This window comes from Mercenaria mercenaria, chromosome 13, assembly GCF_021730395.1.
Source record: "Mercenaria mercenaria strain notata chromosome 13, MADL_Memer_1, whole genome shotgun sequence".
NCBI classification, from domain to species: domain Eukaryota; kingdom Metazoa; phylum Mollusca; class Bivalvia; order Venerida; family Veneridae; genus Mercenaria; species Mercenaria mercenaria.
The window spans coordinates 58,927,405-58,942,560 of record NC_069373.1 but is presented as its reverse complement, the minus strand read 5'-3'; the positions used below and the strand labels follow the sequence as shown (position 1 = coordinate 58,942,560).

Sequence of the window (15,156 nt, the reverse complement as noted above, 5' to 3'; positions counted from 1 at the left end):
TGAATGAGTAAATGTTTCTATGTGAATCAATACACTGTGTTTTAGACCATTTTTATGCAGTCAAGTACCACCAAACAATTTCAAAAGAAAATTAATTTATTGAAAGTAGCTTATCCCACTGGAATACATGACATTGATTTTGAAGGTTTTAAATCCATTGTTAACAGGTATGTGCTTATGCAACAAAAATCACCACATTTCTCCTGTAAATACAAAACATTTGAATAAACTTCAGTAGCTCTTTCATTTAAATCTCATTAAACAACCAGACCACAGAAGTGTTTGACCAGTTAAACCAGACCTATTAGTGAGGTATAAACCCTATGGCAATAAAAGACAAGTAAGTCAGCCCCTGTAGCCAGTCATCACCTGAGGTTATCTTATAATTATATATTTCTTCTATATGCTATATACCGTAACCTTTACCCGATTTGGAAATATCCTGCTCCACTCCGACAAGACTAGGAGTTTTGTACTCTTCTGGTGTTTGTGGATCAATGTCAGCAATTTTCTCAGCACTTTTCTCTATACTGTGAACCTTTTTCTCTTGTTCTGGATTCTTAGAAACTTGAACATCCATCTTAGTTTCACTTTCAGTATTGTCCTGCTTCTTTTCTATTTCTGGACTAATATTGTTACTGTCATCTTTATCATTACTGACATTATTAAAATCACAATTTGCAACTTCATTTGAGTCACTGTCTACAATCATAACTGCATCTGCAGGAATACCTTCATTTATATGACTGACTATTTCAACACTTCCAAAATTTCTATCATTTTCACTGACTTTAGTAGTAGCATCAATACTGGTATCTTGTTTACCGCTATCTACTTCATCAAGTGAATCACTATCAATTATTATAACTTCATTATCTTTATTATCTTTACTGCATATGTTACTTTCATTACTGTCCTCCTCACTGTCATGTGTTGTTTCTGAAAGATGCAAGTGTAAATCCTCACTTGACTCTGTAACATTGTCAATTTTTCCCTTACCACTAACATCAGTAGTGATCTTTTCAGCTTGAACATCTTTTTCAGCAGTTGTTTCAAGAGAGCCTGAAGTAGATTCCTCCGAATGTTTCACCGGAGTTCCTAAATATGTAATCACATTGTCATCTTTTAGTTGTTCATCTGAAGCATTTGCAGAGCAGGAGTCTATTTCTGCATCAGTTTCAGGTGAACCTTCTCTTTGAGCTGCTGTGCTTTCAACGATGCTCCCAACTAAGGCTACTTTTGTGTCGGTGTCTATTCCTTTTACAACATTAATAGTTTCTAACACTGCCTTCTCCCCATCTTTTGTTACTACTTCATCAAGCAGCGAAGGATTTTTATCTGTACCTCTTAAAACTGTATCTGAATCTGATTCTACAACTATTTTTGAGTCAGTATTTGCATCACTATCAAGCTCCTTATGATCATCGATATTTTGTTCTACACTGGACTCTGTGCAAGCAGCATCTGCCTGGCCATGGGTTGACTTTTTTGTGCCTTTTTTCCCTCCTTTTCCCCTTTTCACTGGACTTTTTGTGATTCCCTTTGACTTGGCTGTTTCTGTTGTTAAAGCAGTGTTATCATCTACACCTACATTGTCTGGCGGAACTACTGAACCCTACAAGAAATGACACAAAGAACTATAAGTACTTACTGATATAAATCCATTTTGATTACTATCAGGGGAGGTAATCAGATATAAAATAACTCTGGAACCTACGATTGGATCTGATTTGTCATGGAATCCAAGATTTATTGTTGTTGAAGATATTTTGGAAGTTTGTATCAAATAAAACCATAAATGAAGTATCTATATGGCTGCAAAAGCCAAAATAGCCAATTCTGGACGTTTAAGGGGCCATAACTCTGGAACCCATGAAAGAATCTGGCCAGTTCAAGAAAGGAACCAAGATCTTGTGGTAATACAAGTTGTGTGCAAGTTTAGTTAAAATCAAATCATAAATGAAGCTGCTATTGTGCAGACAAGGTCAAAATAGCTAATTTTGGCCCTTTCAGGGGGCCATAACTCTGGAACCCATTAAGGGATCTGGCCGGTTTAAAAAAGGAACCGAGATCTTATGGTGACACAAGCTTTGTGCAAGTTTGATTAAATTCAAATCATAAATGAAGCTGCTATTGTGCAGACAAAGTCAAGATAGCTAATTCTGGCCCTTTCAGGGGCAATAACTCTGGAACCCATAATGGAATTTCGCCAGTTGAAGAAAGGATTCAAGATCTTATGGTGGCACAAGTTGTGTGCCAGTTTGGTAAAAATCAAGTCATAAATGAAGCTGCTATTGTGCAGACAAGGTCCAAATAGCTAATTCTGGCCTTTCAGGGGCCATAACTCTGGAACCCATATTGGAATCTGGCCAGTTCAAGAAAGGAACCAAGATCTTATGGTGATATAAGTTGTGTGCCAGTTTGGTAAAAATCAAATTATAAATAAAGCTGCTATTGTGCAGACAAGGTCAAAATAGCTAATTTTGGCCCTTTCAGGGGCCATAACTCTGGAACCCATATTGGGATCTGGCCAGTTCAAGAAAGGAACCGAGATCTTATGGTGATACAAGTTGTGTGCAAGTTTGGTCAAAATAAAATCATAAATGAAACCACTATCGTGCAGACAAGAAATTGTTGATGCACGCACGCACGGACGGACAAACTGACAACGGACGACGGACGAAGGGTGATCACAAAAGCTCACCTTGTCACTATGTGACAGGTGAGCTAAAAAGAAAGTTGAGAAAAACTTCTCTTTTAATTTTTTTTACATGCTGACGATTTTCAAAATGGGGATTCAGCTTTTAAAGACTGATTTTTACATTAATGAACATGAAAATTTGCATTACCAATTGTTCAAGGTTAAGGCCTTCCTCTTCCTCTTCAGTATCTGTGAACTGACTGAGATCTTCAAACTGTTCGTCTGTCTGTTCTTCATCGTCACTCAGACAGAAACGACCAGCAGCAGCATCATCCTCACAGCTAGAACTGACTGCAGCAAGAAAACTGCCAGCTGTCCAACTGTTTGCAGCTTCACCACTTAAAAACAAGACAACATATCATATAGACACCTTTATCCAAATTACCTAGAAATTTCTCTAATTCATTAAAATTCTTTAAAGAAAATGTACAACCAATCTAAATTACATACTTGTATAATTATGCTTTGATTTAAGAGAAGGTAAGTTACCTGCTAATTAGCATCTTACATCATACATTTTTTTGATAAAAACAGATTTTTTTTTCAATTTACTTAGTTCAAGCAGCTTTTTGAATCAATCTATGGACGTTCACCCTGTGTACATGTAGTATGAAATCATTTAACTTCGTGGGCATGTGATTTCAAGGTTTAAGTCAAAACGGCTATTTCGGTTGGATATAAATTTATTGATTTCAACTTCTGAAAATAAAATGCATGGGAATTTTAGTTAATTGTTGGGAACTTTACGTTTCCTTTAAATTGTGTTAAGGTCTACCTATACATTGACCAGCTTGACCTGAAAACAGATAGTTTCATTTCTGATTTTAACTTTTGCATTGTATTTCAACAAGTAAATTAACACCCTTTAAAAGAAAACAAACTTTTTAGCTAGCATGATCTTTATATACAGGCTTGACTTTACATCTATGACTACCTGGCTGCAAGATCCAGACTTTTCTGACTCGAGAAAAGACTGAGTTCACTATCACTTCGCTCACTGCCATAGAATGACGAGTGCTGGTCACTGGTGTCGCTAGCTGGGGTCAGGAACAGATCTGGAGTCGGCGATCTTTCAGACTTCTTGGACTTTTTAGGTGTTGTCTGATAAAATGTAAACAGAAATATAGAACACATATAAATCAAAGTGACAATAAAATGTCTTGTGACAAAGCCTTAGTACAATGTATTTACCTATCACCACTATTTGGTGTCTTATAGAGAGCTAATAGTTCAATTTCGTCTACATATACTACTTTATAATCTTGTTATTATCCACAACTACAATATATGTACCAATTAGTATAATGATTAGCCAATTTGATCATAAACATTTAAAATGTACATGTGAAACCAAAGCCTGAAATTTCAACCATGTTAATTTAAATATAGTTTCACACTGGATTTAAGTTATCAGATAATTTTCATCCGACATCATTACATGTAGAACTTTTACAACATGTATGGGCATATGCACAGATGTTGAAAACTTGTCTGTTATCTACTATCATTCAGTGTCTGACAAACATGAAACTTGTACACCAGTGTAATAATATTCAGAATACCATTGCTACCACATTCATCCTTGCTAATAATATTTGTATCTTTTATACATAAAAGTAAAATTGGGGACTACTTTGTAAAAAAACAATAAGATAAACTTACTTCTTCATGTGTAGGTGTGGCTGCTGATCTTCTTGTACTGCGCCTTGTTCCGACTGCAGGTTGAGAGGCCGTCTCTGCTTTACCCTTACCCCTTCCTCTGCCACGCCCTTTTCTCTTTCCAGTTGAAGAGGATTCTGTAATGGCTGGTTCATCCGCTTCCATGGAACAAGACAAACTGTATCTTGCACTCTTCACTGGGGTACCAAAATCTAGGCTATCAGCATCACTGGTAGAGTCTAAAATTATACAACCTCATTCTATTTGCCCGCTTAACAGATACATAAACAGATAAGCTTTGTCAGCAAATGTTAAAACAGATAAATTACAAGCATCGGTTTTGGGCTTAATTCTAAAATTTAATGCCACTTTGAAGACTTCTTCTCAAGTTGTATTTATTTTTAAACACACTTTCAAACTTACGCCTGTGTTATACATGTACTACAAACTAGTTACATTGTCTTGCTCACAAATATGTGTCCATTTATGACAACCTTCCCACTATGAACGATATAAATTGTTAGGTATCCTGCTACAAGATATACTGTGCAATCATTCAATACTGATGGGGGAATACTTTTCATGAAATTCATGATTGTGTCAACATATGGAATTAAATCCCAACAAACAAGAAAATTTCCTGTTTTTTTTAATCTTTTGATTTAAAAATCCACAAATCAAACCCAAACAAAGCAGCCATTGGGCCTAAACCATGAAATCTGATAATAAATTAAAGCCAAAGAAATTAAATGATTCCAAAGTAAATCATTTCAGTTCAGAAAACAGTTTAAGAACTCAACCACATTAAGACTGAACACAAAGTCAACCAATTTGGCACTGTGATATTGAGGGTGATTTCAAACTCAGTTTTACCGCAGTCCTATGTCGATTTCCTGAGTAAAACAAAGGGATGAATTGTTACCTGTCCCTTTTCTCTTTCTGACCTGCCGTCCTGACCTAGTTTTCAAGGTACCTAGTTCCTTCACTTCTTCTGATTGAACTACCTCCCCTGCTCCTTTTTCCAGGCATTCTTTCAACATTGTGTTCAAACGGTGCTGAGTCTAGAACACAGAAAGTCAGAAAACTTCAAAAGAATTTGCTTTAAGATATTTAAACAAAGGGGAAATAACTCATGGTGTTGAAAAGAGTTAACAGACTTTGATTTGAAGATGTATGTTTTGCTTTTGTTGGTTTTAGAATTACTCCCACACAATTTAGGTTATATGGCCACTTTTCTTGCTTTTGATGGAGGAGAAAGACCAAAGAAGCCCCTCTATGTATTGTCTCAGGCATTGGTGGATACACAGGTAGAACCAACAGCTTTCTGTAAGCCAGCTGGATTTGAAAATGGTAAAACTTGTCAGCAAAATACTTAACAAAACAGGCTGTAGGAAAGAACTTTTTTTGAGACTGAAAACTTCCCCCATAAGGAATAGAGGTGAAGGGCAATTACTTAATATATGAACTGTATAGATTCAACAAGACAGCATAATTTCTTGCTCAGTTTTGTGTCTGCATCTGTTATGTTCTGATCTACTCATTCAAGGACTATTATCATTGAGTATCATAACACTTATTCAAGGATTACAATTACAGTGTAACACCACTCCCTTGAGCATCAATAGCTCAAGTACCTGGGTTCACTTTAACAAAAATATGTTGTCCCTGGCCGCATTCCTTTTGTCTTCTATGATTGGATTGCTGGAAAGCCTGGATAAATGAAGCGTTTTGCTCACACCCTTATAACCTTGAGAGATTAGAGTTTTATTGTACCAGAATTATACAACTTAATCAAGGATTATAATCACCAGTATCACAAAGCTTAATCAACGATCATAATACTATGCTAGTACCGGTAATTAAATGATTTCATACTGGCCTTGTTAATATATGACAGAGGACATCAGTATTGACCCTATTTATTCTATTTTGTTGGGTTTAATGTCACACCGACACAACTATAGGTCATATGGCAACTTTCCAGCATTGATGGTGGAGGAAACCCAAGGTTCCCCTCAGTGCATTTCTTCATCACGAGTGGCACCTGGGTAGAACCATCGACCTTCCGTAAGCCAGCTGGATGGCTTCCTCACATGAAGAATTCAATGCCCTAATGAGGCTTGAACCCACATCAATGAGGGGCAAGTGATTTGAAGTCAGCGACCTTAACCACTTGGCCGCAGAGGCCCCCGGTACTGACCCAAAGCCAAAGGCCTTTGACATATATGACTGCTAAAGAACAAATGTCAATAAGAAATAACTTGATTAACAATAATAATAACTGTAATTATCTGTTATATGAAGCTTATTCAAAGATTAAAACAATAATCAAACATATACCACAGCTAGTGAAGTGTCGGTAGGTGGTTTCACATTGGGATACACTCTTTCAGGTTTCAGGTATGATAACAGATCTTTCACCTCCGTGTATGAAGAATGGAAGGAATAGCACGCTCGGAAAAAATTGCTGTAATAATGATGTAAATATATACAATTGAAACCAAGAATCTCGAATTCGCTTATCTCTAAATTCCGACTATCTCGCAGACATTTTCAAGTCACTTCCCAAAAACGTGCATAAAACATCATTTAAGTTGAATTAAGGTTATCTCAAAGTAAAACCATAAATACCTTGGAATGTGAGATACCCTGTTTCAACTGTACTGATATGCCACAGACAGAACAGCTTCAAGTCATCATTATAATTTAGACACGCCATGAGAAAACCAACATAGTGGCTTTGCGACCAGCATGGATCCAGACCAGCCTGCGCATCCGCTTTGAAAACGAACAGCGTGGATCCTGATAAGACTGCACAGGCTGGTCTGGATCCATGCTGGTCGCAAAGCCACTATGTTGGTTTTCTCATGGTGCGGCTCATATAATAAATGCAGCATATAGGAGTGTATTGCCTAAAATCTTCTGACATTTTGTCTTTACATCAGTAAATTTTTTATTCTGGAGATAATATTAATGCTCCAAAAGTGGTATGCAATTTTCTTACTTTTAAAAAATAATGATTGAGTTGTTACATAGAACAAGAGGGTCATGATGACCCTGAATCGCTCACCTGAGTAATATGAGCCACATGTTTAAAATCTCAAACTGATGCTAAAATATTATAAAGTAGGTCAGTAGCTCATTCATGGTCACTGAAAGTCAGTTTTAAGATCGGAGTGCAAAACTGTACAAGTCATCCAAATTTCAAGGTTGTATCTTAAGAAACAAGAAAGTAGGTCAGTAGGTCAGGGTCAAGGTCAGGTGACCCCTAATCACTTGGGGTCATCAGGTAATTATATTAAAACAGTCTAGGAAATATGATCTGATAATTTTTTAATTATTTTTTCCTATATAACTCATATAGCAAGTGACCCCATGGGCGGGGCCTCTTTTCACCCCAGGGGAATAATTTGAACAATCTTGTTAAACATCCATTAGGCAATGCTACATAACAAATATCAAAGGCCCAGGCCTTGAACTTTCAGACAAGAAGATTTTTTCCCACTATATAAGTCTATGTTAAATTTGGGACCCCCAGGGCAGGGCCTCTTTTCACCCCAGGGCATAATTTGAACAATCTTGGTAGAGGACCACAAGGCAATGCAACATACCAAATATCAAAAGACTAGGCCTTGCAGTTTCAGGCAAGATTTTTAAAGCTTTTTCCTATGTAAGTCTAAGTAAAACTTGAGACCCCAGGGCAGGGCCTCTTTTCACCCCCGGGTTATAATTTGAAAAATTTTGGTAGAGGACCTCAAGGCAATGCTACATACCTAATATCAAAGGCCTAGGTAGTGTGGTTTTAGACAAGAAGATTTTTAAGTTTTTTCCTACATAAGTATGTAAAACTTGGGACCCCTAGGGTGGGGCCTCTTTTCACCCCAGGGGCACAACTTGAACAACCTTCATAGAGGACCATTAGATGATGTCACATGCCAAATATATCAAGGCTCTACTCCTGGTGGTTTTGGATGAGATTTTTAAAGTTTTTCCTTTCGGTTGCCATGTCAACCAGAGTTCCGCATGGAATTCAATTCTTTGAACAATTTTGAAAGGGGACCACCCAAGGATCATTCCTGTGAAGTTTGATGTAATTCTGTCCAGTGGTTTTCAAGAAGAAGATCTTTTTAGAAAATGATGACGGATGGACGACACAACAGACGACGGACATTGAGCAGTCACAAAAGCTCACCATGAGCCTTTGGCTCAGGTGAACTAAAAATTCAAAACACAAACAAGTCAAAAATGAAGAATACAGAAATCATACCTTTATAAAATATCAAAGCACAGATACCTGTTAATTTTTTTAACTATCTTATCTAGGGTGAGATGCTGGAACTGTGTGAAGTACATGGTTGTAGGAAGTATAGCCAGAACCTTGTCAGCATCATGTGCCTCACGACATAGTATACTCTCTCCATCTACATCAATCATGCACTGAATAAAGTAAATTAACATTCTAATGATAACATTACAGATAGGTTGTTTGAACAAAAAAATCTCAACATAAAATCTTATATCACTTAACTGACTTTTCAAACAGACACTAATAGTTTCCAATTATAGAAAATAATTATATTATTCAAGGGTATTCTGCTAAAGATTTAAGTCCACATAAATTGTAATGAAGCCGCCTTTCTGCTATAATAAATGATGTAAAAAAATATGAATAAAAATGTATCTTGCCGACTATTACAGTATTCAATTACCTGGTATAAGAAAAGATATTTAAAGAAACACAACTTGGGAATTATTTTTTTGTAGTGATAAACAACTTTTAAATCTATGGATACACATGTGTAAGCATATTTGTATTTCTGTTAAATTTGTTGCCTTGAAGAACACAAAATCAACTGTTCAACCCAGGGCTTTGCCTACCTGAAATAATGCCTAATGGGACACCAGGAGTTCTTCTTTCAATTGAAAAGGCATAACAATGCTTCAGTTTTGTCATTACAGTGGTTTAAAATCGAAATGGAAACATGAAGGATATGATTTTACAGAGATAGTCTTACATCTTTATTACAGGCATGAAGCTGCGTGTTGATCCCCTCTGTAGTGAATTTGCCATGGAATTCCTGTATTCTGTTATATACTGAGACTTTATGTTCATTCACATGAACCTGTAAAATGTATAATCTACATGAAGAATTTAATATAAAGAATAGCAAAATGTACAATCTATATGAAGAATTCAATGTAAAGAATAGCAAAATGTACAATCTACATGAAGAATTCAATGTAAAGAATAGCAAAATGTACAATCTACATGAAAAATTCAATGTGAAGAATAGCAAAATGTACAATCTACATGAAGAATTCAATGTAAAGAATAGTAAAATGTACAATCTACATGAAAAATTCAATGTAAAGAATAGCAAAATGTACAGTCTACATGAAGAATTCAATGTAAAGAATAGTAAAATGTACAGCCTACATGAAAATTCAGTGTAAAGAATAGTAAAATGTACAATCTACAGGAAGAATTTGATGTAAAGAATATAATTATTTATACATGTACAGTGCATTCGCGATGCTACGAATCGCAATTTAATGAAATACCGGTATACTACGAAAAGGTTTTGTGGTCCCAGCTGCTTTCCTTCTTATTTCTACGTTACAAAGTTGCGGTTTTACGAAAATGCAATTTTACGAAAAACGCCCTCCTACGAATGTATTGTTATGTCCTTAAAACATGTTTTCAACTTGTTTAAGTTGCGATTTTACGAATACCTGTATCTTCTAAATTTTCACACCTTCCATAACGGCGTGAAAATGCTTTAGAGTGGAAAGTGTCACTATCATTTAGCTGGGCGTCAACAGTAATTGAAGTGTGAAAACTTAGTAATTAAATTCGAAACACATAAGCTGTACACTATGATACAAGTTAGTGGTTATTTTTTCTCCTGTAACTATCAGATCGGATGACATACCAGTCACACTGGCTTCAATATCTATACGTTTCAAACAATCACTGCATTTAGAAAAAAAATATTTATGTCCTGATCGTCTGTTTATTGTCGTTTTATCATTCCAAACAATTCAGTAAAGGGTAGCTGAGGGTATCGGAATATGCAACTGCGATTTTTTGTTCTCGTGCAACAAAGTGAATAACAAGTGAAGAAAGAAAGAAAACAAAAGAAAAGAAAGACAACCCGTTTTACATTCCAGATACCATCTGAGTTCAGATTCGAATAAGATCTGTAGTAAACCTAGATGTACATATAAAATTGGTATACATTTGCTCCGATACGAAAATCACGTTTAAATATCACGGGTTACTACGTGTAGATATTAAGGTGCTGTATTGCTAAATTTCCTTTGCTACGCTCGAACGAAAATGCGATATTACAAAAAAATGGCTGGTCCCTTGGCTTTTCGTAGGATCGCAATTGTACTGTATATAAGAAATCACAAAGTATTCTGACAGACCTAAATGACTTGGTTGCAGTTCAAGTTGAACTTGATGTATACCAGAAGAAAAAATAAAACATTTCAAATCTTACTTCAGTGACCCTAGATGATCTTTAGGACAAATTTTCATAAAAAATCCACTTTCAATTATTTCCAAAAGAGAATACCATCAAGAGATACCAATGACAAACAACTGAACTTTTTACAAGAAAAAACAAACCCTGTCAGGCTATCATTGTTACAGGACCATGGACTATGACTTTGCAAATTAAGGGCCACAATTCACAGAATTCTTGTCTTAACCGATAGCTGCTACTCCATTCGAAAGTTCATATTAGCATTATGACTTTTAAAGTCATATGTCAGATATGTATTTCACCACATGGACAGCCTGCCCAGACCAGTCATTACAGAGCGAAAAAGGCTACTAAAATAGAGGTCACAAGTTTGGTCTCCAGCCGAGATTTATGATGTCTATAATAATAAGTCATTCATGTTCCATCTCTAATTTACAAAGTGAAATCTTAAGTCACCTTAAGAGAACAATTAGGTTCAGGGTCTAAGGCTATAAAACTGAGTTTGCAGACCAGTCTCGAAACCCTAGCAGCTAATTGGTTCTTTCTGAGCACAATTTTAAAATTGACCCAGGGCTTCCATTAGGATTCAATTTCAAGGAGTCAGGACTGCCTAACATTCAGATTTTGGAGTCCCTCTTAAATTTTCTTGGAGTCCTACGTAGTATCACTTTGTACAATGACCTTCAATATCATCATCATCATCATCATTACTATCATCATCATATCTAATTGGTTCAGAACAATGTGTAAAGTAATAGAATAAAAGGACCACTAGAATGATTAGAAAACATTTTTTTAACAAAAAATATTTTATTGTTTTATTATAGGTATAGCAACAGTCAGCATTTTATTAAAATCATCAGACTTACTGTTGTTCAGCTACATAACGAAAATCCACTTTAAAAAATCTAAAGTACATTTTACTTGGAGTAGAATTATGTCAAATTACGTCATTCACCTGGCAATACTCAACCAGTTAACTTTCATCCCACATCAAAGAAAATCAATAAAGGAAAATTTTGCCGACACCTCCCTTTTAAGCCACGTGCTGGTGTCATCAAAATGTGTCAAAGGTATCAGTTCTTAATAGGAGAAAAATTGAATGTTTTGTTCTCTAAAAAATACTGTAAAAATAGGATTTATCATTCACGAAAAATCCAAAGTAAGTAGCCAATTTATTACCGATCGAAAAAAATGTTTTAATTTAAACTGGATGTTAAATGTCAATTGCTAGAAGAAAATAGTTACTTTCTGGGTTTTTTCTGCTGAAATTATCGATATAGTTTCCACAATTAAGTTACTTTGTCTCCTGACTTCGGAGCTTGTTTCACCAATTTTACCCGAGCCAAATGCATGTAATGTTTTATTGTCAGCAATTAGCGCCTTCTAAACATGTCAACTGATCTAGATAACGGTTTACATTTACAGACGGTCTCTATCAAACACGATACTTTCACACTAGTCTCACACTTCAAACACTGCAGGCAGTTTTTACGAGGCTGACAATCAAGAGTTATTAAACCGCTTTGATTAGTTTCGGGGAGGAGCTAATCACGTCATTCACGTGAAGTTACGTCACAGTGTATTGATTTTGTCGTCCTTTGAAAATATCGGAAGTCCTTGGTACGCCTCTGACTTTGTGTATTGGCATACGGATCATAATTTTTGGCGTATTTTACGCCGGGACGCCGCTTAATGGAAGCCCTGTTGACCAATGACAAACATGCATTTTTAGACTGGTCTCTTAATGCAGTTTTATAACCTTGGACCCTGTTCTGGAATCAAGAAACTTTGAGAAAGTTAACTGACTGCATCACTGTTGAAAAATGGTGTTTAACCCTTACACTGCTAAATTTCTATAATGAACTTGTCCATCTTTCAATTTGAACAATACCATTGACTGTTAGAAGGGGTGTTTACCAAAAATATACCAACTGAATGGCTAACAGTGCAGATCTTGATCAGATGTGCAGGCTGGTCGCAAAGGCAGAATCAGTCGCGTCCAGCAATGATAAGAGTAAAGTGATTCCAAAGAAACAAAGACACCCATCACTTCAAATTCCAAATAAAGACAAGTATCACTGAACCTACCTTCTTATTTAGTTTTGAAGCAACAGCATTCAGCAAGGGTTCATGTCCATACTGTGCTCGTAGATAGATATTTACAACATGTTTTGGACTTATGGAAGTCCACTCATGCACTAGTTGACATACCGCTTCTATACACTGCTGACGGCTTGGTATATGAAGACTCTCCGGCGTACAGAATGTTGTATCTATATATAGACTTTTTATCTTCTTCACACTAAATGAAATAAAATAAGATCATTTTTATACAAGTAACCTAAAGATGCTTTTTGGAGCCTATAACCTGAGATCAATGCAATCCAATGGGGTTGTATAATTTACAATTGCTGTATTAGGTATTGCTTTACTAATAAAAAAAATATTTGAGCTGTGAAAGTATAAAAATACTATCAATACATACACTAAAGCTGTTTATCTATGTTACACTTTTAGGCTGTTCAGCCAATATGTAGACTTCTCATTTTAAATAAATATCAGCTTTAATATTTAAATTTCTGTTAATATTGTCCATTAGAGCGCTTTCGTGTTTTACCGACCGTCGGCAGTTATCCGTCCACATAATTACATGCCTTATTAATTGGAGTAGCATCATCAATGACATCATCCATTTTTCCCGGAACTGTTCGGTGCCATTTTGTCTTTTACGCAGTGTTTTTGAACGACAAGCCGGCTTCCTGTACAAACAAGGTACTATTTCTTTTCTTTAAAAACACGCTGATAACTAAGAGTATAAGGAGGGTAGGAAGTTTTTGCAACCATTTTGTCTTTGTATATCTTATTTGTTGAATATTTGTAGAAGCTGACACCACTTCATGATGTCACATCGGGAATTTATATGTCTGCTTCTCTCCACGTCTTATTTGACCTTGAAGAGGAGGGAGGTCGGTGACTACCGACACAATATGGTATGGTCGGTAGTTATCGACCGCCATTTTCTTTAAGGATTATTTTTAGTTAATATCACTTTCTTTTCCAGAAAACGATGGCTTTGCAGCTCAAATACTCACCTTCGAAGATGAAACAAGCTATTGCAAGCGTCAAATCAGGCACATTATCAAGACGGAAAGCTGCTGAATTGTACGGCGTTCCCAAAACAACCTTACTAGATAAGTTGTCAGGGCGAAGTCCTGAGAAAAGAGTCCGCCCAGGTCCAGCTACAGTACTTACAGAGGCAGAGAAGATTGTTCTCTGTGACTATATAAAATTAATGGCTTCGATAGGGTATCCTGTGACACGAGATGAACTCCTTACAGAGGTGAAGAAAATCATTGATCTGGATGGTCGTAACACACCATTCAGAAACAACAAGCCTGGAAAGGATTGGTTTTATGCGTTCAGAAGACGCCATCCAGACCTATCTGAGCGTTCAGCAATGTGTCTAGGTAACACAGCTGCTACAGTAACCCTTTTTTATATAAACTCTTAACAAAAGATAGCTTTCCATCATAATACAATTACATGTATACACGTTTACGTTAACTTGAATATATACTCTGCTGTGCATCGGTATTTACAGTAAGATTTAAAGCAAAATATCAAAAAATCTTATCTAAATTCATACTGTTCATACTGATCTGTCTTTAACTTTTTAGTTTTGAATATCTATTAGATCTACATAGCTATGTACACATTGTATATATAAACTGATTATTTTTAACAAAGAAACTGAATTTGACAGACCGCATTTGACGAATGACCATTAGTTAATGATTTTGCACAGAGGTATACAAGCTCACTACTCGTTTTAAAGTTATGTGATGCTAATTCTAAAATTTTTCTGTATTTTTTATCATAGACTAGTGTTATAAATGTAAACATAATAGTAGATGTCTACAATGGAATTCTAATATACTATTTATTTTGTTTTACACAGGTCACCATCGCTCAGTTGTAAATATGACGATGATCCAGGGATGGTTCGATGGTCTTGTAGAACACCTGCAATCTGAAGTACAAGATTATCAAAGTCTTCTAAAGGACCCTTGTAGACTATTCAATTGTGACGAGAGTGGCTTTCCATTGTGTCTTAAGACTGGGAAAGTTTTGGCTGAGAGAGGAGCTTGTCATGTGTACCATGTGTCATCAAGCAACAAGCAGCAGATCACCATCATGGTTTGTTTCAGCGCATTTGGCAACTACGATCCACCACTTATTGTCTATCCCGGGGAACGGTTTAGAGACACTGGTATAGAAGCATTCCCGACAGCAATCTATGGG

The 15,156-nt window shown here is 36.0% G+C and overlaps 1 protein-coding gene across 5 annotated transcripts in view; it reads right to left on the bottom strand.

The window, feature by feature from the left end:
* LOC123530295 (uncharacterized) overlaps window positions 1-15,156 on the bottom strand; it is a 37,840-nt gene that overhangs the window by 7,807 nt on the left and 14,877 nt on the right. For all 5 annotated transcript variants that reach the window (XM_053521956.1, XM_053521955.1, XM_053521952.1 and 2 more), the window contains exons 8-16: window positions 12,943-13,156; window positions 9,376-9,483; window positions 8,655-8,797; window positions 6,701-6,827; window positions 5,283-5,421; window positions 4,364-4,599; window positions 3,636-3,802; window positions 2,850-3,039; window positions 427-1,615 (exon numbers count right to left, since the gene is read on the bottom strand). In XM_053521956.1, the coding sequence (XP_053377931.1) occupies window positions 427-1,615; window positions 2,850-3,039; window positions 3,636-3,802; window positions 4,364-4,599; window positions 5,283-5,421; window positions 6,701-6,827; window positions 8,655-8,797; window positions 9,376-9,483; window positions 12,943-13,156 (2,513 nt within the window). The remainder of the gene's footprint in view (window positions 1-426; window positions 1,616-2,849; window positions 3,040-3,635; window positions 3,803-4,363; window positions 4,600-5,282; window positions 5,422-6,700; window positions 6,828-8,654; window positions 8,798-9,375; window positions 9,484-12,942; window positions 13,157-15,156) is intronic.